General features: G+C 43.1%; 1 protein-coding gene across 5 annotated transcripts in view; it reads right to left on the bottom strand.

Moving 5' to 3' along the window:
• C17H20orf196 (chromosome 17 C20orf196 homolog) overlaps nt 19342-25946 on the bottom strand; it is a 95360-nt gene continuing 88755 nt past the window's right edge. For all 5 annotated transcript variants that reach the window (XR_002340114.1, XR_002340115.1, XM_021078198.1 and 2 more), the window contains one exon: nt 19342-20240. Coding sequence is in view for 3 of the 5 variants with exons in the window: in XM_021078198.1 (XP_020933857.1) it covers nt 19792-20240 (449 nt within the window). In the remaining 2 variants the exon portion in view is untranslated. The remainder of the gene's footprint in view (nt 20241-25946) is intronic.

Genomic DNA, 25946 nt, shown 5'->3' with positions numbered 1-25946 from the left:
AGCTTATATAACACATGTAACTTTATTTCACAGAAGTCTTAGGCAAACAGTAATTTGCTAGATCACAAGCTTGGTGAGCTTTTATTGCATAATTATAATAAAGTGATTATATAATAAATGTCTTGAGGCCAAGGATCCTTTGAGATACCACTTCTGTGTCTCTACATTTACGGCAGAGTAAATGGTCCTTAATGAACACTGGCTGATAGGCTAAACTCAGGAAATGAATTGTTAGGAGTAGTTTAATTCTCCATGCAATCACAACACACCACCCAATCAATCTGAAAATCAGTTTCCTGAATCCACCCTCACGGAGATTTGTCATGGAACATTTGAGACTGAGTGGGACTTGGAGCTTTGCTAATGTCCTCATTTTGCAAAAGGAAATGAAGGCCAGAGAAGTTATATGAGCCTCGCTGGATATCCTGATTGTTAATGGCAGTGTTGTCGCCTTTGATGCCTACAATTGGACTGTTTCTTCTGCCATGATGTTTCTCAGAAGGTACAAATCTACTTCCCATTCCCTGATTCTTGCTCCTGGTTTAAAATTATCTTGCTCCTGGTTTAAAATGATATAGAAATGACAGAGAATACATACGGTTTCATAATGCCATTTGCAGCAACATGGATGAAACTAGACAGTCTCATACTAAGTGAAGTAAGTCAGAAAAAGAAAGACAAATACCATATGATATCACTTATATGTGGAATCTAAAATATGGCACAAATGAACCTGTCTACAAAACAGCAAGAGACCCACAGACATGGAGAACAGACTTGTGGTTGCCAAGGGGATAGGGAAGGGAGTGGGATGGATGGGGAGTTTGGGGTTAATAGATGCAAACTATTACATTTAAAATGGATAAGCAATGAGGTCCTACTGTATAGCACAGGGAACTATGTGCTAAAACATGATGGAAGATAATATGAGAAAAAGAATGTATATAAATGTATGACTGGGTCACTTTGCTGTATTGTACAGCAGAAATTGTAAATCAACTATACTTTAATAAAAACAAAAAATTATATGGTTTCAGTTGTAGGAAAGAGAAGGATGCTGTCAGCCTGGTTCTGTTACTGACCAGGGTTCTTGACCTCCTTAATCAATAGAAATGATTGATTTCTAATGGCCTCCTTAATCAATAGCCCAGACAAGAAATTCAGGCAAGCTTTACTGGGGCTCTTGCTGCAGCAGGGGGGAGCAAAAACAAGTAACAGATTCCCTTGCTCACTCCTTGGTGGGGAGGAGGTGAGCTTGTTCCTTATATAGAGTGAGGGTAGGGGCGAGTCCAGAGGTCAGGCTGGAGTGGTGTCTTAGATGGTCTGCCCATCCCCATGGTGGTGCTGAATGCAGGGATCATGAGCAGTACCCTGCTTTTGCTCCCAGCTGCTCAGAAGTGGCAAATGGCTTTTTGGTCTTTGTGTACCTTGCTGTTCATATTTTGCCCCAACTGCTCATGCATGTAGTTATTTTTCATCCCTTATAGTTTCTTTGTATTTTGTTGTTAGAGGAGATGTTTGTCCAGGTGCAAGCACTGCAGCAAAGTGTCCCAGGTCCCAGGTTTCAGCCTGTTTCAGCTCCACGAGGAGGCTACATAGGAGAAGTGACTACAGGACAAGTTCGTGGCATGATCAGTATTTATCCAGCACGGATCTGTGCCTCTGGCCTTCTCTTTGGGGAAGGAAGATGTACACATGTTAATAGTCAGAAGATGGTCCTGCTGTGTAGGATTAAAGCATAAACGGGTGGCTTTTTCAGAGCCGTGCAGCTGTAGAAGGGATGGAATGCTTTGGAGGCCATAGCACTTGGATGTGAGGTCTGAGAACCGAGGAGAGGGCAGAACACCTGGGGTACAATAGCACAGACCTGGGTTCGTGCTTCACCCTGTTGGTTTTGAAGAACTTAGAGGTTTCTCTGGGGAACAGGACAGCATCCAGTACTGACTGGACTTAGAATGACCAGTATGGTAGCAATAGTGTGTGGGAGGAGCTGGCAGCAGGGAGAACCCTGAGGAGAGCCTACGGAGATGAAAGTGTGGAGCAGGTGATGGCAGTGGGAAGAGAGAAAAGGCAGATGTGAGAATATTTTCTTTCTTTTTAGTGCTGCACCTGCGGTATATGGAAATTCCCACGCTGGGGTCAAATTAGAGCTGCAGCTGCCAGCTTACACCATAGCCACAGCAACACCAGTTCCCGAGCCGCAGCTGCGAACTATACCACAGCTCAAGAAAATGCCAGGTCTTTAACCCAGGGATTGAACCTGCATCCTCATGGATACTAGTCAGGTTCGTTTCTGATGAGCCACAACGGGAAGTCCCAGATGTGGGAATTTTGATTTTCAAGTTAAAAAAACAAAACAAAACAAAACTCTAAACCCAACACCCCCCCACCCCCGCCAAGAAGATTTTGTAATATACCGGGTGCTTTCCTAACTCCAGGCAAATCTGACGGCATCCGAGCATCCTGAATTAGGTATTATTATTATTTCTGTTTTACAGATGAAGAAATTGAGGCAAAGCAAGATAACATACTGATAACATGCTGATAAAGGGTCAAATCAAGGTTCACACCCAAGCAGTCTGGCTGCTTGTCTCAGCTCTTCACCATGATTCAGGCTATAGTGAATTAAAGACATTGAGAGGTAAAAGTCACGACCAAGCCACACTTTAACAAGCCCAGGTGATTTAGAAAATGTTAACGCCATTGACAAGTTAGATACATTAAATGAGAATATTAGCCTGGGGGAAAGCGGGGTCTGTACACTTGGTTTTAAATACATTTTGTTTTAAGTTGGAAGGCCATGTCTGAGTAGAATGGCCTCTGGGAAACTGCAGCTATAGGACGGGAGCTCGGGAGAGATGTGGTTGTCAATTTCTTTCTGTCAGCACTTAAAAATGTTCATTCTGACCTCTGTGATTTCAGATGAGAAATCTGCTGTGGTTTGAATTGGCATTTGCCTGTAAGAAATGCATCATCTCTCTCTGGTTGCTCTTAAGATGTTTTTCTTTACTTTTCAGAAGTTTAACTATAATTCTTATTTTGGCTGCGTCTGGCATGAGAAAGTTGCTGGGCCAGGGATTGAACTTGTGCTACAACAGTGACCAGAGCTACAACAGTGACAACACCAGATCCTTAACCTGTTGTGCCACCAGGAAACTCCAATTATGATGTATTTTGATAAGGCTTTTTTTAGATTTGTTCCATTTCAGGTTCACTTAGCTCTGGAATCTGTAGGTTTCTGTCTTTCTCCATTATTTCAGCCATTGTTTCTTTTCTTTTTTCTTTTTCTTTTGTTTTTGTTTTTTAGGGTCGTACCTGTACCATATGTAAGTTCCCAGGCTAGGGCTAGGGGTCGAACTGGAGCTACAGATGCTGGCCTACGCCACAGCAATGCCATATCCAAGCCTTGTCTGTGACCTACACCACAGCTCATGGCAACGCTGGATCCCCAACCCACTAAGCAAGACCAGGGATGGAACCTGAGTCCTCATGGATACTAGTTGGATTCTTTTCCATTGCACCACAACGGGAACTCCCATAGCCATTGTTTCTTTGCATATTTGTTTGGTCCCACAATTTTTCTTGTCTCCTGCTGGGATTCTGATGATATAGATGTTAGAGCTTTTGTTACTGTCTCACAGCCCACACCTTGCTCCCAGTTCTTTTAGCTGTTTTCCAGATTGAGAAAATATGAATTGTCCTCAAGTCCAATAATTCCATCTTTTGCCATCTTCATTCTACCAATAAGCTCATCCCATGAGTTTTTTTTGTTTGTTTTGTTTTGTTTTTGTCTTTTTGTCTATTGAGGGCCGCAACCCACGGCATATGGAGATTCCCAGGCTAGGGGTCTAATCGGAGCTATAGCTGCCGCCTACGCCACAGTCACAGCAACACCAGATCTGAGCCGCATCTGTGATCTACAACCACAGTTCACAGCGCTGGATCCTGAACCCACTAAGTGAGGTCAGGGATCAAACCCAAAACCTCATGGTTCCTAGTTGGATTCGTTTCTGCTGTGCCATGATGGGAACTCCCTTTTTTTTTTTGAGTTTTTTATGTTAGTGGTTGTACTTTTCAGTTCTGTAATTTTCACTTCGTTCTTTTTGTAAATTCTATTTCTTTGCTGAGGTTTTCTATTTTTTTCATGTTTCTAGGGATTTCATAATTACTTGCTGAAACCATTCTATGGTGTCTGCTTTAAAATCATTGCCAGATAATTCCAACATCTGATTCATCTCACTGTTGATGTCAGTTGAATATCTCTTCTCACTCGAGTTGTGATTTTTCTGGTTCTTGGTGTGACAAGTGACTTTTTAATAGTATTCTGGACATTTTGCACACAATGTTAGGAGACTCGATCTTATATAAATCTTCTATTTTAGTAGGCAGCCATTCCATTTAGTTTCTTTGTTTTTAAGTCTTGCTTTTTTTTTTTTCTTTCTTGGATGTGCCTATGGCATATGGAATTTCCCGGGCCAGGGATCAAATCTGAGCCACATGTGCAACCTATGCCACAGGTGCAGCAATGCTGGATCCTTAACCCACCATGCAGTGTGAGATGGCGGGGAGGGATGGAACCCACAACACCACAGAGACAAGCCGGATTATTAACCCACTCTGCTACAGCAGGAACTCCAAGGCTTACTTTTGTAGGCTATCATTTCAATGGCAGTTTAGTTTCCTGAGCCCTTGCAATGTTGTTATGGTCCACTCTGTTCTTCTGGCTCTGCTTGAGCTCCCACTAGATCCCTACATGTGATGCTTACATGGGTAAAGGTGCTTCCCTGGGCTATTGGGTATCATTAGGCAGATGTAGGGAGATGCCCTGGGTCATGTTCTGTCACTGCATGGAGGGCTGGAGCCTACTGGCACTACTGGTGCAAGTGGAGCAGCCTGCCTGCTGTCACCTGCTGTGGGGCAGTGGATGAGCTTGGTACCTGGTTTCTGGTTCCACTGATGTAGGCAGACTGAGTCCACTGCTGCTGGGGGTGGGGTTGGGCATGGGGATTGGTTGGCCCTCTTGCATTTTGCTGTTGCCACTGCTATCGGCAGATCAGTCTGATGCTGTCTGTGACTGTGGGATGGGAGAGAACTCAGAAACTCATTTTCAATTCCTGCTGCTGCTGTGAGCGGGTTGGGTCTATTGTTGCCACTGGGTGTGAGTCTCCACACTTAAGTCCTTGCTATGGTTCTCTTTTCCTGGTCCCTGCTCCAGGGAGAGAAGACTTTTCTTCTTTCCTCCTTTCCTTCCTTCCTTCCATCTCTTTCTTTCTTGGTTATTTGCTTTCTCTTATTTTTTCTTCCTCTCTCTCACTTTCTTTTTTGTCTATTATTTGGGGGTCTGTCACCTGTTGTTGGTTTCAGGTTGCAGGCTGGCTGGTGTCCGGGTTCTATGGAAAATAAAAGAACACGCAGAGAATTCACCGTGTGTTATGCTTAAGTCATGACATCCTCAGCCAGCCCACTCTCTTCGTTCCACCTTTAGAGTTCTTGTGTGACTGTTGAATGTTCTCCATGGCTTTTAGTTATATTTAGAGGGGAAGAGCCAGGAAAAATGAGTCCATGTCATCTTCTCCTGGAACTGAAAGTTGCCTCAGGATGTTGAGCACATGTTTGTTAGTTTAAGGCACTGCTGCCTGCTGCTGTAAAAAATCGCCACAACCTTAGTGGCATAAAACAACACGAATCTAATATCTTTTGTTCTGGCGGTCAGAAGTCCCATAATGAGTCTGTGGGAAAAATCAACATATTGGCAGAGCTGCATTCCTTTGGAGGCTCTGCAAAGAACCCGTTCTTTGCTTTTCCAAGGAATGCTTTCTGAAACCCCTTCCAGCAATGGCATCACTCTGACCTCTGATTCCATCGTCACATCTTTTCTGACTCTGATACTCCTGCCTCCCCCTTATAAGGACCCTTGGGGTTTTATCAGGTTCACCTGGGTAATGCAGGATGGCCTTTCCATTTCGAGATCCTTAACTTAAACCTACAAAGTACTTTTTGCCACAGAAGGTAACATATTCTCAGGTTTCAGGGATTAGGACGTGGACATCTTTAGGGGCAAGTCATCTGCGGACCACTGTCACGATATTTTTGGGTTGGCTTGTTACAAAGCTAATGGATACGCCTTTGCTCCCAGCCCCCCCAACTCTCTTCCACAGAAGCAGCAAGAGTTACGTTTCTTCTGCATGTCTCCAAGGACATTTTATGCATCTGTCGCTGAAATTCAGCCTCTCTCTGTCGGTGCCAAACTGAAACACAGGGAGAGTTTTGGGCAGAGGAGGAAAAAGATAGATTTTTATTGCTTTGCCAGGCAAAGCGGGGTTTGCACTAGGCTAACACCTTAAAAACTGTGCACCCCCTTGGAAAGAATTTCAAGGAGTTTTATAGTAAAAAGGAGAAAAACAGGTTTTCAGATAGGAATCAGGGCTGAGATAAGCATGCACTCTTCTTTCATTGGGGGAACCTTAGTCATGAAAGCTGGAGTCAGGACATCTCAGCGTGATCCTGATGGTAGCCTTCTGGGTTATTGCCTAGAAATAGAATACTTGCCAAAAAGGCATATTGATCAGAGAGTAGAACAAACCAGGAAAGTTCCTGAAAAACATCACATGCTAATAATCTTTAACCCACAGGCAACTGTGCTCAGATGTCTAATCTTTAGTTTACAGGTAATTGTGCTTAGGGTGCAATTAAGTCGGGAGAACGACAAGGAAAGCCACTAAGGTGTTCCATTTTAAAGTATTCATTTCTAAAAGAAGCCCAAGGAATATAACTTTTTTCTCTTAGGTGTCTAAGACGCCTATATTATTATGTGTATTCCTTGAGAGGGAATCAGGATCCTGCCCCAAGGCTGAACTATTGCTTCTGGACTGTTCCTTCCTTGTCTTTGCATCCCCTTCCTTCTCAGATCAGCAACTGTCTGAATCTGCCCCTAGGAACTCAGGGAAGACCTTGGTGGTTGAATGAGGCCCATTTCCTAAGAACAAGAAGTATGGGACCCAGAAAGGCTTTTGTGCCCAGGACCCCCAGGGACCCTGCTCAGTTACACATCCACACACACTTCTCTTCTGCCTCCATTTCCTCCCACACAAATGGTAATTTACTACATAGGCTCTTTCTCCCAATTAATAAGAGCGTTCGGAGATATTTCCACATTAGAATAAAAATAGCTTCCTAAATCTTTTTATAGCTCGATGGTAGTCTGTGATGTGGATACGCCATAAATTCATTTACCCATTCCTTCCTGTGGGACATGAAAGGACCTGCTGGAATTTGGGACAGTGGTGGCTGACAATGGCCTTATTTTCAAGGGAGGTGGGTGCTAGTCACAGTCATGGCTGAGCGGGGCTTCAGCTGAGCAGCAGTGATGTAGAGACCCGATTAGAAAGGGATAACAAACTGGTGAGCACCTCACAATTTCACTGTGCTTGTAATTTACACAGTGCTTTCAGACATATTTTATATTCATACATATTGAATATAAAAAGATCACTAACGGAGTTCCCGTAGTGGCGCAGTGGTTAACGAATCCGACTAGGAACCATGAGGTTGTGGGTTCGGTCCCTGCCCTTGCTCAGTGGGTTAAGGATCCGGTGTTGCCGTGAGCTGTGGTGTAGGTCGCAGACGTGGCTCGGATCCCGCGTTGCTGTGGCTCCGGTGTAGGCTGGTGGCTACAGCTCCGATTCGACCCCTAGCCTGGGAACCTCCATATGCCGTGGGAGCAGCCCAAGAAATAGCAAAAAGACAAAAAAAAAAAAAAAAAGATCATTAACTTATGAGAACCTCATAAAGACTGTGAGACATAACAATCACCTGTTATTTGGACTTGGAGAGTAGATGTATGGTTGCCAAGGGGAGGGGAAGGGAGTGAGATGGATGGGGTGCTTGGGGTTAATAGATGTAGACTATTGCCTTTGGAACGATTAGCTATGAGATCCTGCTTTGTAGCACTGGGAACTGTGTGTGATCACTTATGATGGAGCATGATAATGTGAGAAAAAAGAATGTATACATGTATGTGTAACTGTACAGCAGAAAACTGACAGAACACTGTAAACCAGTTATAATGGAAAAAAATAAAAATCATTAAAAAAAAAATCCCCTGTTATCTACAATTTGGAGATAAGTAAATTTAGGCCCAGAGAGGTTGAGTGACATGTTTGGGGACGCACAGCAGCAGAGCCATCTCAGGGTCTTCTGCTTCCAAATTCTAGCATCGTGTGTCTTAGCTATTTCCTAGGCCCAGAAGATGGGAGCAAAGGAAGAGGAGGAGCTAGACAGAAGGTAAACAATTAAATAAAGGGTTCTGAGTTGTATGCATGGGTATATGTATATATGTGTGTAACTTTTTTTTTTTTTTTAAGATAAAGGAAAGCTGTAAATACATGATGGAAGTGGGAGAGGGCTGAGGATACAAGACAGTGGGAAGAGAATGGGAAAAATCAGAGGAGGGTTATCCTTGCTACCAGGGTGCTTAAACCAGAGCATCTGAGACTTCCACACCTTATGTCTAAATGGGCCACACATTTTTTTTTTTTTTTCCCAGAGCTGCACCCACAGCATATGAAGGTTCCCAGGCTAGGGGTCGAATCCAAGCAGTAGCTGCCGGCCTATGCCATAGCCACAGCAATGCCAGATCCGAGCTGCGTCTGTGACCTACACCACAGCTCATGGCAACGCTAGGTCCTTAACCCACTGATCTAGGCCGGGGATCCAACCTGAAACCTCATGATTACTAGTTGGGTTCGTTAACCACTGAGCTACAATGGGAGGTTGATGCATCAAGCATCAATCAGGATCCCCGGGGCATCTTACAGGGGTAACTAGAATGCTTTCACAGCTCGAAACACAGGAATTACATTCCCATGAAATAACAAAGTGTGCTTAGGGCATCTGACATTAAGCTGCAAATGCTGAAGGAAATACAGGAAAAAACAACAGAGGAAGGATCCTAAATCTTGTTCCATGTGAATGCACCACCTGGTGAGGCAGCAGTTGGAAAAGAGTCTCTTGGGTGGATTTGCAAAATTCTTGTTTCAGCTGCTCATAAAACCGCTTTCTCCAGTGCACAGCTTTCAGGTACTTAAGAAAAAAGCAATGAAAGAAAAAGGCCAGTGGGTTGCAAAGAGATAAAGAGAACTGACTCTGGTCCACAAGCTATTTGCTTAGAGAACAATTTATTCCCAAAGGGCTGTCATTCAGGTCTCCTTCACACGGTTTCTCTGAACTGAACTTGCTCATGGAGGTTGTGCTCTCTGACCTGTAGGGAACGTGAGTAGAAAGAAAGTGGAGTCTGAGAGAGTCGCCCCCCTGCAAAGTGACCTAGGAGAATGGGAATAGACAGGAAAGGAATTTAAAAAATATTTTGTGGCATTCCCGTCATAGCTAAGTTGTAATGAACTTGACTAGTATCTTTGAGGATGTGGGTTCAATCCCTGGTCTTGCTCAGTGGGTTAAGGATCTGGTGTTGCCATAAGCTGTGGTGTAGGTTGCAGATGCAGCTCTGATTCGACCCCTAGCCTGGGAACTTCTATATACAGCCCTAAAAAAAAAAAAAAAAAAAAAAAATTGCGTCAAAGTGCAGACAAAAGACAGCTGGTTTGTCATTTATTTGGATGTACACAAACCAACATGCAAATAGCTGCTCTGTCTTGCTTCCATTGAAGTACTTTATTTTTATTTACTTATTTTTTCTTTTTGGCCATGCCTGCTGCATGCGGAAGTGACCCGAGCTGCTGTAGTGACAACATCAGATCCTTAACCCACTGAACCACAGAGGAACTCCTGAAGTATTTTGAAGTTAATTACAACCATTAAGACATTACACTGCTGAATCCTTCAGTGCACAGCTCTAAACAATATGGGCATTGTCCTGCATTTTTTGTTTTATAAATATGTGAGCGCCCATGATTGCTAGCCTGGACGTGAGCCAGATAGAGCTCATGTTCCTTTGGTGGGGGTGGGAGATGGAGAAGTGCTGGTGCTGTAGGACTTTATGGAAGGTAGCCCCCCCAACAGGTGGAGGAGGGGTGGGAGGGAGCGGTCCCAAAGCCTCTCAGAGGAAGGCCCACTGTGGGTGGCCCTGGTGTGGGAAGAAGGACAGCTTTCTGGAGCAGAGAATGAGAAGGCTCACTTGGGGTTAAGTATGGGCTCTGGCACCACCTCCACTACCTGTTGGCTCTCTGCGACTCCATTTCCCCATCTGTAAAATGGGGCCAATAATAGGGGTGTTCAAAACGATGGTTGACACTTAGGAAGAAATCCACAGTCCTACCCCAAAACCTGTTGGTTAAGAAGGTGGCATGTTGAGCAACTGAGATGCCACTGTGGCTTCAGCAAAGAGAGTAAGGGTGAAGCAACGGGATGGCCAAGACCAGCTACTAGACGGAGGGCAGCGAGATGCATGGAGAGGGTCTGTGGCAAGGTTGGGTCTATATTTTTAATTTTTCAGTTACTTATTTAATTGCAAAGGTGATACTTGCTTTTATTTTGGACTGCCCATGGCCCCACATCTTTGTTAACACTGAACAGGATTGATCTTTGCAATTTCCTGCCAATCCTATAGATTCTAAAATGGCAACACATTTTAAAACCTGCATTTCTGTGATGGCTTACATCAAGTGGCTATTCATTCATATTGTCAACTGAAAAAAAAAATGCACAGTCTAAAAGTTGCGAGTTATGTTTGTTTTTTTCTTTTTAGGGCCATACCTGTAGCATATGGAGGTTCCCAGGCTAGGAGTCTAATTGGAGCTATAGTTGCTGGCCTACGCCACAGCCACAACCAACGCCAGATCTAAGCCGCCTCTGCGACCTACACCACAGCTCACGGCAATGCCTGATCCTTAATCCACTGAGAGAGGCCAGGGATCAAACCTGCAACCTCATGGTTCCTAGTTGGATTCATTTCTGCAGCGCCACGATGGGAATTCCTCGGTTATGTTTTATTCAGGGAACCTGCTGAGGATTATAGCCTGGGAAATAGTCTCTCAGCTCTGAGGAACTGCTCCAAAAAGGTAAGGGAGGAACAGATATATCTAGATATAGATATAGATACAGGTATAGACATAGATATAGATATAGGCGTTTTGCTGAAAAAAATCCTTAACACGTACGAAGTTCCTGTGTGGCTGAAAACAACAACAGCAACAAACAAACAAACATGTTGAATATCAAAAGATTACTGCTAATCACAAAAAATAGGCATCTCAATGATGTTAGTGCTTTGGTACAGGAAGATGCAAGAGTCTCGGCTCATCTCTTTTGATATGCACCTTAACAATCTAGGGAGAGTATCCTGTTTTCCTCTGTTCTGAATCCCCTCAGGGCTTACTCTCAGGCTGGCTGCAGTGGCTGAGGGCTTGGCGACTGCAATAGTCATTGTTTACTAAAATGCCAGGCAGCAGGTTTTGTCCACAATATGCATTCTTCTTTTTATCGTCAATATTTATTGAAATATTTATTTGCATTTTTTCCATGAAGTACTTATTCATGTTCATAGTTCATTTTTCTGTTTGCCATTTTAGCATTTGTTTACAGAAACTCGTCATATATAATTATGACATTAAACTCTTGTTTTTTTTTTCTTGTTTCTTATTGTCTGAGAAATTTTCTTCTCCAAGTCTGTCTCTTGTCTTTCAAGATTGTTTTTTATTCTTTTTAAAATAAAATTCTATTATTATTATTAAGATTTCAGGAGTTCCTGTCGTGGCTCAGTGGTTAATGAACCCGAATAGTAACCATGAGGTGGCAGGTTTGATCCCCAGCCTCGCTCAGTGGTTTAAGGATCTGGTGATGCCGTGAGCTGTGGTGTAGCTCACAGACTTGGCTCAGATCCCACATTGCTGTGGCTGTGGTGCAGGCTGGTGGCTACAGCTTGGCTTTGATCCCTAGCCTGGGAACCTCCATATGCTTCTGGTGTTGCCTGAGAAAAGACAAAAAAAGAAAAAAAAAAATTTCATACATAGAGGAGTTCCTGCTATAGCACAGTGGGTTAAGAATCCAGCTGCAGCAGCTTGGGTTGCCGAGGAGGCAAGGGTTTGATCCCTGGCCTGGCTCGATGGGTTAAAAATCCAGTGTTGCTGCAGCTGTGGCTTAGGTTTCAGCTGTGGCTTGGATTCACTCCCTGGCCTGGGAACTTCCTTATACCATGGGTACGGTGATAAAGTTAAAGAAAATAAAATTTCATACATAGAAAAGTAGAAAGACTAGTGAATCTCCATAAATTCATTACACAGATGTGGTAACTGGTCTTTTTTTGTTTTGTTTTGTTTTATTAGGGCCGCACCTGAAGCATGTGGGGGTTCCCAGTCTAGGGGTTGAATCGGAGCTGTAGCTGCTGGCCTACACCACAGCCATAGCAACATAGGATCCGAGCTGCATCTTTGACCTACACCACAGTTCACAGCAACGCCAGATCCTCAACCCAATGAGCGAGGCCAGGGATCGAACCTATATCCTCATTGATGCTAATCAGATTCGTTTCTGCTGAGCCATGATGGAAACTCCAAGATGCGGTAGCTGTTAACATTAGGTCATATTTGTTTTATCTTGTTTCTGTTGAAGTATTTTAAGTATTATAATTTTTTAAATTTAATTAAAAATTATAGATGTTAAGACATTTACCCCAAATTCTTCAGGATATATCTCTAAAAATAAGGACTTTTTCTTATAAAACCACAAGACCCATTGTCACCTATTTATGATATTTTTCACTCAAATTTTTTTTAATTTTTTTGTAGTCAAAGCTGTCAGTATTTTACTGTTTTGCTTTGCTATTTATTTTAGGAAAAGCTTTCTCATGCAAGATTATAAAAACACCTTTATTGTTACCTTGAGGAGCCAAATACTCTAAGACCACTTGCTAAAAACTCTAGCTTTTCCTTATGGATTTGAAATGCTACCTTCATCATATATTCAGTTTCCATCTGCATCTATATCTATATATGGGCTGAAATCTTTTTGTCTGTTTTTGTTTTCTAGTTGCTTTAAGCACTGTGGAGTTAAATTTTTTTCACATTTGACAAGGCTAGTTCTTTTTCTTTCATTTGCTGGCTATTCATGCTTATTTGGCTTTTTAAAAGGATTTGCACTATGACTGCAGGGTAAAGAGAACAGAAAAGGTAGATGTGGGTTGTCTTGATGGAAATTTCTTGCAGTATTCTAGGAGAGAGAGGGTAGAATAGAGAATAGAACGTGGAAGATACCAGAGATTGTATTCCAAATTTCAGTCTTTTTCCAGTAAGCTACTTCTATAATTACTGACACAGTTATATGCTATCTACACTATTATTAAACTTTTTCACTAATTCAATTCACTTTTTTTTTTTTTGTCTTTTTAAGGCCGCACCCACAGCATGTGGAAGTTCCCAGGTTAGAGGTCAAATTGGAGCTACAACTGCCAGCCTACGCCACAGCCACAGCAATGCAGCATCTGAGCCATGTCTGCCACCTGTACCACAGCTCATGGCAGCACCAGATCCTTAACCCACTGAGTAGGGCCAAGGATTGAACCCTCGTCCTCATGGATACTAGTAGTGTTCATTACCGCTGAGCCACAACAGGAACGCCTCAATTCACTTTTAAATTTTACTTTTTTCATTTTTTAAGGTTTTATTGAAATACAGTTGATTTACTGTGTTGTGATAATTTCTGCTGTATAACAAAGTGATTCAGTTATACATATACACATATCCATTCTTTTTCAGATTCTTCTCCCATATAGATTATCACAGAATATTGGGTAGAGTTCCCTGTGCTATAGGGCAGGTCCCCATTGGCCAGTCATTCCACAGACCACACTGTGCATATGCCAGTCCCAAACCCCCAGTCCATCCCTCCTCTCCACCTGTCTCCTTTGGTAACCATAAGTTTGTTTTCTAAGTCTGTGAGTCTGTTTCTGTTCTGCAAAGAAGTTCATTTGTATCCTTTTTTAAGATTCTGCATATAAGTGACATCATTTGATGTTTGTCTTTCACTGTCCGATTAACTTCACTTAGTATGATAATCTCTTAAATTTTAAATATTTATATCGTGTATCCAATAATATCTGTAAAAGCATAGATCAATCAGATACAGTAGTTTTGTTTTTCTAAAATATTAAGCTGAATAGATAACAACAAAGATAAATATTGTTTGCCCAAGTAGCACCTAAAATTTTTTCATGTACTACCAGTAGTTTGAGAAATGCTGGTCTGGAGTTCCCGTCGTGGCGCAGTGGTTAATGAATCCGACTAGGAACCATGAGGTTGCGGGTTGGTCCTGCCCTTGCTCAGTGGTTAATGATCCGGCGTTGCGTGAGCTGTGGTGTAGGTGCAGACGCGGCTCGGGTCCGCGTTGCTGTGGCTCTGGCGTAGGCGGTGGCTACAGCTCCGATTCAACCCTAGCCTGGAACTCCATATGCGCAGGAGCGGCCAAGAAATAGCAACAACAAAAGACAAAAGACAAAAAAAAAAAAAAAAAAAAAAAAAAAAAAAGAAATGCTGGTCTGAGCAAACCAGATCTTCATTCTTCGAACCAAATCAGTTCTTTGCAGATGCAAATCCACTCAGCCTGGGCTGGCTTGTAATATGTTGGATGCTGGTTGACAGGTGGGGTTCAGTTTATAAAAAACTTCCAGATGTTCATTTATAAACACTTTTCTGTGTGATCCAATCAAAAGTTTAAAAAGTAATGTCAACCAGCTATGACAGAAGAAATAAAAACCATTAGAAAGAAATAAAAATTAAAAGTTTGAAAAGTAAGCTTTTAAAGTTTTTAAAGCATTGGAGTTCCCACTGTGGCTCAGTGGATTAAGAACTTGACATAGTGTCCATGAAGATGGGGTTCAATTCCCGGCCTTGCTCAGTGGATTAAGGATCTAGAGTTGCTGCAAGCCGCGGCGTAGGTTGCTGATGTGGCTTGGATCTGGCCTTGCTGAGGCTGTGGTGTAGGCTGGCAGCTGCAGCTCTGATTCAGCGCCTAGCCTGGGAACCTCCATATGCTGCAGGTGCGGTGGTTAAAAAGGAAAAAAAAGTTTTTAAAGCATCACTACATTATTTTGTGCTAATGACTGATAATAAGATCTCTTATATGTGCCCTTACATATGTATGTAGGTCATGCAAAGAAACAGACTAATGGAGTGAACAAACTTAAACCACGGGTAGCATTTCTCTTCCTTATGGTTCTGAGGGGCCTGCAGGCAAGTCCATCCTCATGCAGACCTCTGAAAAGGGCTGCAGATGATATCCTAGATAGAATGTCCATAGGATGGTAAGATGTCGGTAAAGTGACCTGTAGGGCAGAATTAAGACAATAATACCAGAGACCAGAGCCTTAATTTGTATTCCTTCGTTTTTATTAAAGGTAAACAGAGATAAACGGAAAATGCCACCCTAACCTTATGAAGATCAAATTAAAGAGTGAGATTGCAGAGAATCAAATATTTTGTACTGACCTGTCACGAGCACTTACTCAGATACAAGCAAACACATACCACACTCTTTTTTTTTTTTTTTTTAACCCTAAGGTGGTTTTGGCTTTTAGACTTCTAAATTCTCTGCTTTCAGGGTTTACCTTTTTTTCTGAGCACCCATAGCACTGATATTAACAAGAGTTACAAAGTCACAGATACTAAAATCTCACTGCCAAATGCAAGCTGCTGCTCCCCAGCATGGAGATTCAAATAACTTGTGTCTTTTGTCCACTAAAAACAGTATAAAATAATCCAGTTCCCTTCTGCTGGTAGCCATGGAAACTAATTTCTAATATTTCAGTGACTGAATAATGATAAAAACTAAAGCGTTCCAAGGGCAGTTATGGATTTGCTTCACATCAAAAAACAATAAAGTTTGGAGTTTCTGCTGTGCCACAGAGGCTCTGGTCTCTGCTGAGCTGTGGGTTCCATCCCTGGCCCAGCACCGTGGGTTAAAGGACCTGTTGTTGCTGCAGCTATGGCATAGTTTGCAGCTGCGGCTCAGATTCAGTCCCTGGCCCAGGAACCTCCATATGCCATGGGTACCGCCGTAAAACAAAAACAAAAACCCCAAACCAAAAAACAATAGAACTAGCAACTTCAAAATTCAACTTTCACGTTTTCAATTATTTCACTATTATTTAGGGGCCACGTGAATAAGAGAAAGATGCAGATGACTGCTTCTCAGAGGAAGATCTTGAGTTTTGTTTTCTCTTAGGCCTGTTCATTTCCTGCTTCCTTCTATTTAGGTCTCCTTCCAGAGCCTGCATTTTGAGGTGGAAACTGTTCCTGCCTCTGAATGTCCTACAACTAGAATCCTTATTATGTAAGTCCTTTTTTTTTTTTTTTTTTTTTTGCTTTTTAGGGCTGAGCCCGAAGCATATGGAAGTTCCGAGGCTAGGGGTCAAATGGGAGCTGCAGCTGCCCGTCTACACCACAGCCATAGCAACTCGGGATCTGACCCACATCTGCAACCTATACCACAGCTCAGGGCAACACCGTATCCTTAACTCACTGAGTGAGGCCAGGGATTGAACCTGCATCCTTATAGATTATAGATACTAGTCAGGTTCATTACCACTGAGCCACAATGGGAACTCCTAATTCCTGACTTTTTTTTTTTTTTGTCTTTTTGCTATTTCTTGGGCCGCTCCCACGGCACATGGAGGTTCCCAGGCTAGGGGTCTAATTGGAGCTGTAGCCGCCGGCGTACACCAGAGCCACAGCAACCCGGGATCCGAGCCGCGTCTGCAACCTACACCACAGCTCACGGCAACGCCGGATCGTTAACCCACTGAGCAAAGCCAGGGATCGAATGCACAACCTCATGGTTTCTAGTCGGATTCGTTAACCACTGAACCACGACGGGAACTCCTGGAAATCTTATATGGAGTCTTATGCCAATTATATTTCACCTAGAGTTTCTCAAAATCTAACTGCTCAGTACTGGTCAGCTTCTCTCGCTTTCCTCCCAGTCAAGCAATATAACCCTTTCCGACGTCGTGTAGTTCTGTTTGAAGGAGCTTTGAGGGAGGGATTAGCACAAGGCTTCCGATTACATTTTCAGGGAGCTCAGGGCCAGGTGATGTCCCTCCACCAGCTGAATCTCAAACGAACGTTCAGGACATGGCCCCGGAGTAAAGCCCCCGCCAGCGCAGACCTGCGGGAGCGATTTAAAGCTGCTCACTGGGGAAGCAAGGAGAGGACAGGGTGAGGGGCCAGCTCAGAGGGTAACAGAGGGTGCTGGCAGGCAGGAGGCAAAACTAGTGAGGGGACGGAGTCTGCCTGGGCAAAGGATTCCCTTTTCTTTTCTATCACAGATTGACAGGGCCACATCTGTCGGCATAGCGAACGTAACTGAGTGTATGGAACACTTTGCGGGTGGAGTATGTTTGTATTTCCTGACCTTTCACATTTGCAATCTGGTGGAGATAAATGACTTTAAAAAATTGCAAATCTCTGATGTTATTTTAGATGGTTCAAATGTTCCTTCTTCACCTAGTTAGTGGTATAAAACAGGAAACTCTGGCTTTGGAAAGGCAAGGGTATGATTAAAATGTGATGCACTTTTTTTTTTTTTTTTTTTTTTTTTTGGTTTTAGGGCTGCACTTGCAGCATATCTAAGTTCCCAGGCTAGGGGTCGAATCAGAGCTACAGATGCCAGCTTACACCACAGTCACAGCATCGTGGGATCTGAGCAGCTTCTTTGATCTACACCACAGCTGATGGCCAGATCCTCAACCCGGTGAGCGAGACCAGGGATCAAACTCTTGTCTTCATGGATGTTAGTCGGGTTCATTACCCTTGAGCCACAACGGGAACTCCCATGATGCACTTTTTGGAACCATATTTATTCATTTTTCCATTTAAAAAAAAATGCAGCGTAGTTATTTACCATATTGTGTTAGTTTTAGGTGTACAGCAAAGTGTTTCAATTATAAATACATACATATGTATTTTTTTCAGATTCTTTTCCTTTATACTCAAATACTGAGTATAGTTCCCTGTGCTATGCATTAGGTCCTTGTTGGTTACCTATTTTACATTTAGTGGTTTATATATGTTAACCTAAACTCCTAATTTATTCCTCCTTCCTTTCCCTCTGGTAACCGTAAGTTTGTTTTCTATGCTTATGGGTCTGTTTTGAATATAAATTCATTTGTATCATTTTTTTTAGATCCCACATATAAGGAATATCATATATTTGTCTTTGTCTGGCTTACTTCACTTAGTATGATAATCTTTTTTTTTTAAATTAATTTTAATATTTCTGAAGGTAAACATACAGGAGCACTAGGAGGTTTTGTTTTTTTTTGTTTTTTTTTTTTTTTTGTCTTTTTGCTATTTCTTTGGGGCCGCTCCCACGGCATATGGAGGTTCCCAGGCTAGGGGTCCAATCGGAGCTGTAGCCACTGGCCTACGCCAGAGCCACAGCAACGCGGGATCCGAGCCGCATCTGCAACCTACACCACAGCTCATGGCAACGCCGGACCGTTAACCCACTGAGCAAGGGCAGGGACCGAACCCACAACCTCATGGTTCCTAGTCGGATTCGTTAACCACTGCGCCACGACGGGAACTCCAGTATGATAATCTTTAGGTCCATCCATGTTGCTGCAAATGGCATTATTTCATCCTTTTTATGGCTGAGTAATATTCCATTGTGTATATGTGCCACATCTTCTTTATACACTCATTTATTGATGGACATTCAGGTTGCTTCCATGTCTTAGCTGTTATAAATAGTGCTGCAGTGAACACCGGAGTGCATATATCTTTTTGAATTATAGTTTTCTCTGAATATATGCCAAGAGTGGGAGGCTAGGTCATATGGCAACTCTATTTTTCATTTTTAAAGCAACCTCCACACTGTTCTCCATAATGGCTCTACCAATTTACATTCCCACCAACAATGTAGGAGGTGGAGCCATATTTAAACCTTTGCATTATTTTGGGACATACATCCTCTCTCTCTCTTTTTTTTTTTTTTTTTTTTTTGTCTTTTTGCCTTTTCTTGGGCTGCTCCCTCGGCATATGGAGGTTCCCAGGCTAGGGGTCTAATCGGAGCTGTAGCTGTCGGCCTACGCCAGAGCCACAGCAACACAGGATCCGAGCCGCGTCTGCAACCTACACCACAGCTCACGGCAACGCCAGATCCTTAACCCACTGAGCAAGGCCAGGGACCGAACCCACAAACCTCATGGTTCCTAGTTGGATTCGTCAACCACTGCGCCATGACAGGAACTCCGGGACATACATTCTCAATCACATGGTCACAGTTTTACAACTTGATAAAATTCTTATACTTGCTTCAGTCTAGGGCTTTATATTCCTCAAAAAAACGCATCAAACAGGAAGCCTGTTCTTTTAAGTCAGGTGCTTCCAGAAGTAGACTCTGCATCAATAGATTTATTAAGGAAAGGCTCCCAGAAGACGCAAGTAGGAGAAGGAAGACAAGGAAAGGGAAGGAGCCAGGCAAGAGTGAGGTTTCATGTGAAGCCCCAGCCCTGGTCTCATCAGGAGGGGAGATTTTGAACTTGAATTATGCCTCAGAGCTTGCCTGTCCTGGAGGCAAGGCAGCCAGGCTTTTGGACTCCCAAACTAGTCGGTCACTGGCCTTAGGTCATAGGGTGGGTGGGAGGTAGGGTGGCCATGGAGGCAACAGAATCCCAGACACTGCTGGTTCTCCATTTGGGCTGAACTTGCTCCTGGACCAGATCGCAGATGCCAGCCTTCTCTTGCAAAGCATTTACTTGGCCTGAGAACTTCTGGGTGGAGCACCAACAGTATCCGCCTCTGGGCTCCCCTCCAAGTGCCTGCTCTCACCACCAGGCACCAGTTATAGGTCTTTCATCACGTTCTGCTGCAAGAGAAAGTGAATGATATCTTTTGAAAGTCCTGGGGTCAGTTTTCCATCCTCCAGAGATGCACTTTCTTCTCCTTCTCCTGGTGGGCAGAAGTGAGCGTCCCTGGAATGCCTCTGTAGGACGGAGCAGCCGTCCCGGTTGAAGATGACCCGGGCCAGTTGAAAACTACGGAGGGTGTACTCTTGGTTCCCCTGGCTCTTCAGTTCGCTGATTTTCTGAGACAGGCACTGGCAGACAGATGTGGAGAGTGGATTTCCAGAGGCTGGCTGAGAATGGCCAAACACTTCATAGAATCTATCCAGAGATTCCCGAAGTCCATCATCCTCTGTCTGGGTCTCTGGCCAGCCCTTCACAGGATGGTTAAGCCAGAAGTTCTCAGAGGTCCAGGAATCACTCTGTTCAGTATTTAGGTTACTGGTGTCTGCAGGACAGAACACATTCCAACACTCAAACACATATTTCAAACTATCAGAAAGCAAAGCAAGAGCAGAAGCCGTTTCTTTTCAGTTTAACCCACTCAGTGTTCCTGAGTAACTGGCAATGGGCAGAATCAGCTGATTTCGGAATCTGTTCCCTCTATCCTGGGCTTGTCACTTGTTTGCTCAAAATAAGAACATCCTACTTGTATGTATCAGGGGCACTTCACGTGGGAGTCATATGGAAATTCAGGGCAGCTGTGAACTAGGCTGAAAAAAAATTATCTCTTATTTTCATTAACCTCTGCCTGAAATTAAGCATTTCACTCCATGATGAATGTAGGCAACAAACATGAGCAGCAAAACCTGTGGCTCTGTTATCAATAGTTCACAGCTGTTTTCATTCCATATTAAATTTTGTTGAAGATGTTTTAAAATACCATTTATGCTTATCACTGTGCTATGGCCCAAACTGTTTCCCTCCAAAATTCCTATGTTGAAACCCTAGACCCTAAATGTGACTCTAAATGGAGATGGGATTTTTAGGAGGTTATTAAGATTTAATGAGGAGAGGTCCCATCGTGGCTCAGTGATAACAAAACCGACTAGTATCCATGAGGATGCAGGTTTGATTCCTGGCCTCGCTCAGTGGGTTAAAGATCCGGTGTTGCTGTGAGCTGTGGTGTAGGTTGCAGACATGGCTTATATTTGGTGTTGCTGTGGCTGTGGTGTAGGCCAGCAGCTGTAGCTCTGATTTGACTCCTAGCCTGGGATCTTCCATATGCCGTGGCTGTGGCCCTAAAAAGCAAAAAAAAAAAAAAAAAAAAGATGAAATGAGGTCATAAGAGTGTGGCCCTAATCAGAAAGGACTGATGGCCTTATAAGAAGAGGAAGAGACTTGTGCCCACCTCACATATGCAGAAACCAAGGAAAGGGCCCAGGAGCATGTGAGACACAATGAACAGGTGGCCTTCTGCAAGCCAAGAAGACAGTTCTCACCCCAACCTGATCTCGGACTTCCAGCCTCCAAACTGTGAGGAAATACGTTTCTGCATGAGTCTCCAGTTTACAGTACTGCATTACAGCAGCCTGAACAGACTAAGACACTCCACTCTGAAACTACCCGAGTTATTAGTTGTGACACGATCGTGTTATGTAAGCATTAGCAAAAACATTCATTACAATATCAGACGCTTGATCTTTAAATATTTCATAACTACATTTCAATGTTGTCCCTTAGTAAACCTATGTATTTTACTTCATGCATTTAAAAGCATTATTCTGAGAAAGGGTTGAGAGGCTCCACCAGAGGCCAAAGGGATCCATGGCACAAACACTGCAAAGACCCGTAATGTAGGTGGTTCTGGGCATTTACATGGTTCAGACATTTTCTGCTCCCTATGGTAATCCCAGAGACCCCTTCCTCTAAACTGAAATGACTACCTTTGTGCTTCTTATTTTTTCTTATATTTCATTTCATCATGATTAAGATCAAATCATTAACTTATTTCAAAAAGAAAATTAAAAAACAAAATAACTGCTTTATGGTAAATATAATTGCTAAATCTTATATAACTACTTCATAAACAAAATCTACCTAGAGGGAGTTCCTGTCGAGGGAGCTCCCATCATGGCTCAGTGGTTATCGAATCCGACTAGGAACCATGTGGTTTCGGGTTTGATCCCTGGCTTCGCTCAGTGGGTTAAGGATCCAGCATTGTCGTGAGCTATGGTGTAGGTCGCAGACACAGCTTGGATCTGGCGTTGCTATGGCTCTGGCGTAGGCCGGCGGCTACAGCTCTGATTAGATGCCCTAGCCTGGGAACCTCCATATGCTGTGGGTGCAGCCCCTTTGTGCTTTTTAAAAGAGGAGTAACAAATAAACTCAGTGATTTAATAATAGACAACAAGAAACCAGAAATGAAGACAAGTCTAGTTCCCGATCAAACCTTCTGTACCTCTTTTGGCACCCTAATTTTTTGTTGTTGTTGCCTTTCTAGGGCCATACCCACGGCATATGGAGGTTCCCAGGCTAAGGGGTCTCTGTTGCTTGTCTCACCATAGCAAGTTATAGGAGAGAGACTGTTTAGTAAAACTCATGTTTTGTAAATGAGAAAACTGAAGCTCAGAGAGGTAACATTATCTACCTAGAGCCCAAACCCCCACATCATCCTGCCTCCTTTTCTAAAACTCCACCCACTGCATCATTCCATTTCCTTTGTCATTAGCAAGTACAAATATTTTTATTGTAACTACTAATTGAGTTAGCAAAGTTGAGAGTGTGTAGAATTAAAGCTGGTAATTTACTAAAACTTACAGCAGAATGAAAAAAGGAAAATACATTTTGATTGAAAGTATGAAATTTTAAAGAATTAAACTGGTAGCTGTATAAGGAATTCTGCAACTTGCAAATTAATTTTTTTTGTATAAAGTCTTTCCTAGAGCATATCAATAGAAACGTTCTTTATTTCAAAAGACCTAAGAGATTCTGATTCCTTAAGAATTAGGGTGCCCAGGAGTTCCTGTCGTGACTCAGCGGAAATGAATCCGACTGGTATCCATGAGGATGTCGGTTCGATCCCTGGCCTCGCTTACTGGGTCACAGACCCGGCGTTGCCTTGAGCTGTGGTATAGGTCACAGATGCGGCTCAGATCCCGAGCTGCGGTGGTTGTGGCGTAGGCTGGTAGCTGTAGCTCTGATTCAACCCCTAACCTGGGAACTTCCATGTTCCCCGGGGCACGGCCCTAAAAAGAAAAAAAAAAAATGTTGCTACAAGATACGGAGAGGATATTGAAGACCATGGTCGTCTTTTTCTTTTCCTCCAAAGTCAAGGAGGAGCAGAGGCCAGCTCAAAGTGGATCCCCTGGCCAAATCTGGAACAACGTGAGCATCAGTATAAATAATGAGAGTTAACGGACTATTAATCCATTTATTAAAACAGAAAACTACACAACCAATAAATAATTGAAAGTTTTTTTTGTGTGTGTGTGTGTGTGTGTGTCCTTTTAGGGCCACAAGTGTGGCGTATGGAAGTTCCCAGGCTAGGGGTTGAATTGGAGCTGTAGCTGCTGGTCTACACCACAGCCATGGCAACAGCGGGATCTGAGCTGCATCTGTGACCTACAGCACAGTTCATGGCAATGTTGGATCCTTTAACCCACTGAGCAAGGCCAGGGATGGAACTCGAGTCCTCATGGATATTAGTTAGGTTTGTTACTGCTGAGCCACAACGGGAACTCCATTGAAAGTTTTTTTTGTTTTTGTCTTTGTCTTTTTAGGGCTGTACCCATGGCATATGGAAGTTCCTAGAATAATTAAAAGTTCAATGAGGAACAGGATATTTACAGTCTCAGAGTACCTCCCCATTGAACTTATTAGTTTAATGGGAAAAAGAATAACTTTATATACAGTGGAGAAGCGTGGCAAATGTCACCTTACACAAGTGATCTAAGTGAGACAAATCAAAGTCACATGCCACCTAAGCAGGTGCAACAGGAAGACCCAGCATCACTTCTCAGATAGTCCTGCTAAAGATGCATCACCCGAACCAAGTAGGAGAAAATGACGGACAAAACCAAATCTAGAGCCGTTCGACAAAACGACTGGCCCCGACTCTTCAGAAGTGCCAAGTTCATGAAAACCAAGACTGCTAACTGTTTCAGACTGAAGGAGACTACAGACAGGATACCTAAATGCAGCACATGAGTTCCTATGGCTCCTTCTGCTCTGCAGAGCATTCTTGGGCCTTTTGAATGGAGTCTAAGGATTAGATGGTAAAAATGCATTAATGCTAATTTCCTGATTTCAATGGTTTCATTGAGGTTATGTAGGAGAATGTCCTTGTTTGTAGGAAAATCAGGGATGGTGGGCATCAGGTTGGCAGCTTACTCAAATAATTCATGAAAAAAAGTCACTTTTGTCGTACTTGCAAGTTTTCTATGAGTTTGAGATTGTTTTGAGAAAAAAAAAAAATCAAAACAAATCCCTGAAGGGATAATTGTTAAAATTTCTTTAGGTGGCCTACTTGAATATTCAAAAAACAGCCTAAGTCCAGTTCTTGCAAATGTAGTTGCCTAACAAACGGTAGTGCTATGAGAGGGGCAGGGGGAGGAGGGAGGGGAGAGGGCCCACAGGGCAGGATGAGGTGTCCCTTTCCATCTTCTTCTCCACAGATGATCTGGTCCTGGGATGTAAGGCAGGAAGCCAGGGGCTGGGAAAGGTCAATGGGAAGTGTGGGAGAGAGAAGGAGAGCCCAGTGGTGACACTGGGAAAGGTGGAGAGTTCCTGAAACTGCACATCTGGGGCAGCATTTTTTTTTTTTTTTTGGTCACATCTGGGGCAGGTGGAATTTCCTGGGACAGGGACTGGATCCAAGCCACAGCTGTAACCTCCGCAACAGCTGTGGCAACAATGGACTCAATGCACTGTGCTGAGCTGGGGATTGAACCCGGGTTGCCACAGAGACAATACCACCAGATGCAGCAGGAACTCCCTAGGGTGACCTTTTTTTTTTTTTAGCATATTTGGAATTTTATTTTATTTTAATTTTTTATTACTCAAATGAATTTATCACATCTGTAGTTGTAAGGGTGACCATTTTATAGAGAACGATCCAAGTAGCAGAGCATGCACTTACTGACCAGTCAATAACTTTGATATGCAGATTTACAATTTTTCATCTGTGTTTCATTTTTACATTACACCTATTTTTTTTTCTTTTTTCTTTTTTTCTTTTTAGGGCCACATCCCCAGCATATAGAAGTTCCTAGGCTAGGGGTCAAATCAGAGCTGTAGTTGCTGGCCTAAACCACAGCCATAGGAACGCCAGATCCAAGGTGCATCTGTGATCTACACCACAAACCATGGTAATGCCGGATCCCCAACCCACTAAGCAAGGCTAGGGATTGAACCTGTATTCTCATGGATACTAGTTGGATTCGTTTCTATGGAGCCACGACGGGAACTCCCTATTTCACTTAATTTTTGAAACTCAGTGTCCATCACAGAACCTAAACTAGCCTGTCTCTAGTTTTCATGCAAATGTTAAGCAGATGACAACTCATCTTCAAAGAAACCCTCCTTCCCCTTCCGAGAAGAGCAATGACAGGTAGAGTTGTGTTATTTACTACATCAGTTCTTGTGAACACTGTCTCCAGTCTGTTTCATTCTTTGATTTTCTTTTAAAATTTCCTTTACTGTACAGCATGGTGACCCAGTTACACATACATGTATATATAGTAAAGGAAATTTTAAAAGAAAATCAAAGAATGAAAGAAACTGGAGACAGTGTTCACAAGAACTGATGTAGTAAATAACACAACTCCACAGTAGAAAGCCATCTGTCTAATTCTGTGGCTATTGGGGCCATGTGGATATATCACTCTGTCTTCACCAGTATACTGAGCCGATCACTTCTTTCCTCATGTACCTATAGGTGGACAGAATGATGGATCTTTGATAACTTAGTTCCTGCTCAGTGGTGCATCCTCACAGCTGTAATCAAACCTGTTGATAGGGCTCAGGTTTGTAGGTCTCTCAACTGAGGACAATATGTCTACTTTAGGGACAAACTGAAGATGTTTTTGTGTCAGTAATAGGTAAGCAGTCCTTGCATTTAGTGAGTGGGGTCAAGGATATAAACATCCTACAATGCACAGGGCAGTCCCAGGTATCAAAGAATCACCCTTCCCTCAAATGCCAATAATGCCCT

The sequence above is a fragment of the Sus scrofa genome, chromosome 17 (assembly GCF_000003025.6).
Source record: "Sus scrofa isolate TJ Tabasco breed Duroc chromosome 17, Sscrofa11.1, whole genome shotgun sequence".
In the NCBI taxonomy this organism is placed as follows: domain Eukaryota; kingdom Metazoa; phylum Chordata; class Mammalia; order Artiodactyla; family Suidae; genus Sus; species Sus scrofa.
This window is presented reverse-complemented; position numbering and strand designations above follow the sequence as displayed.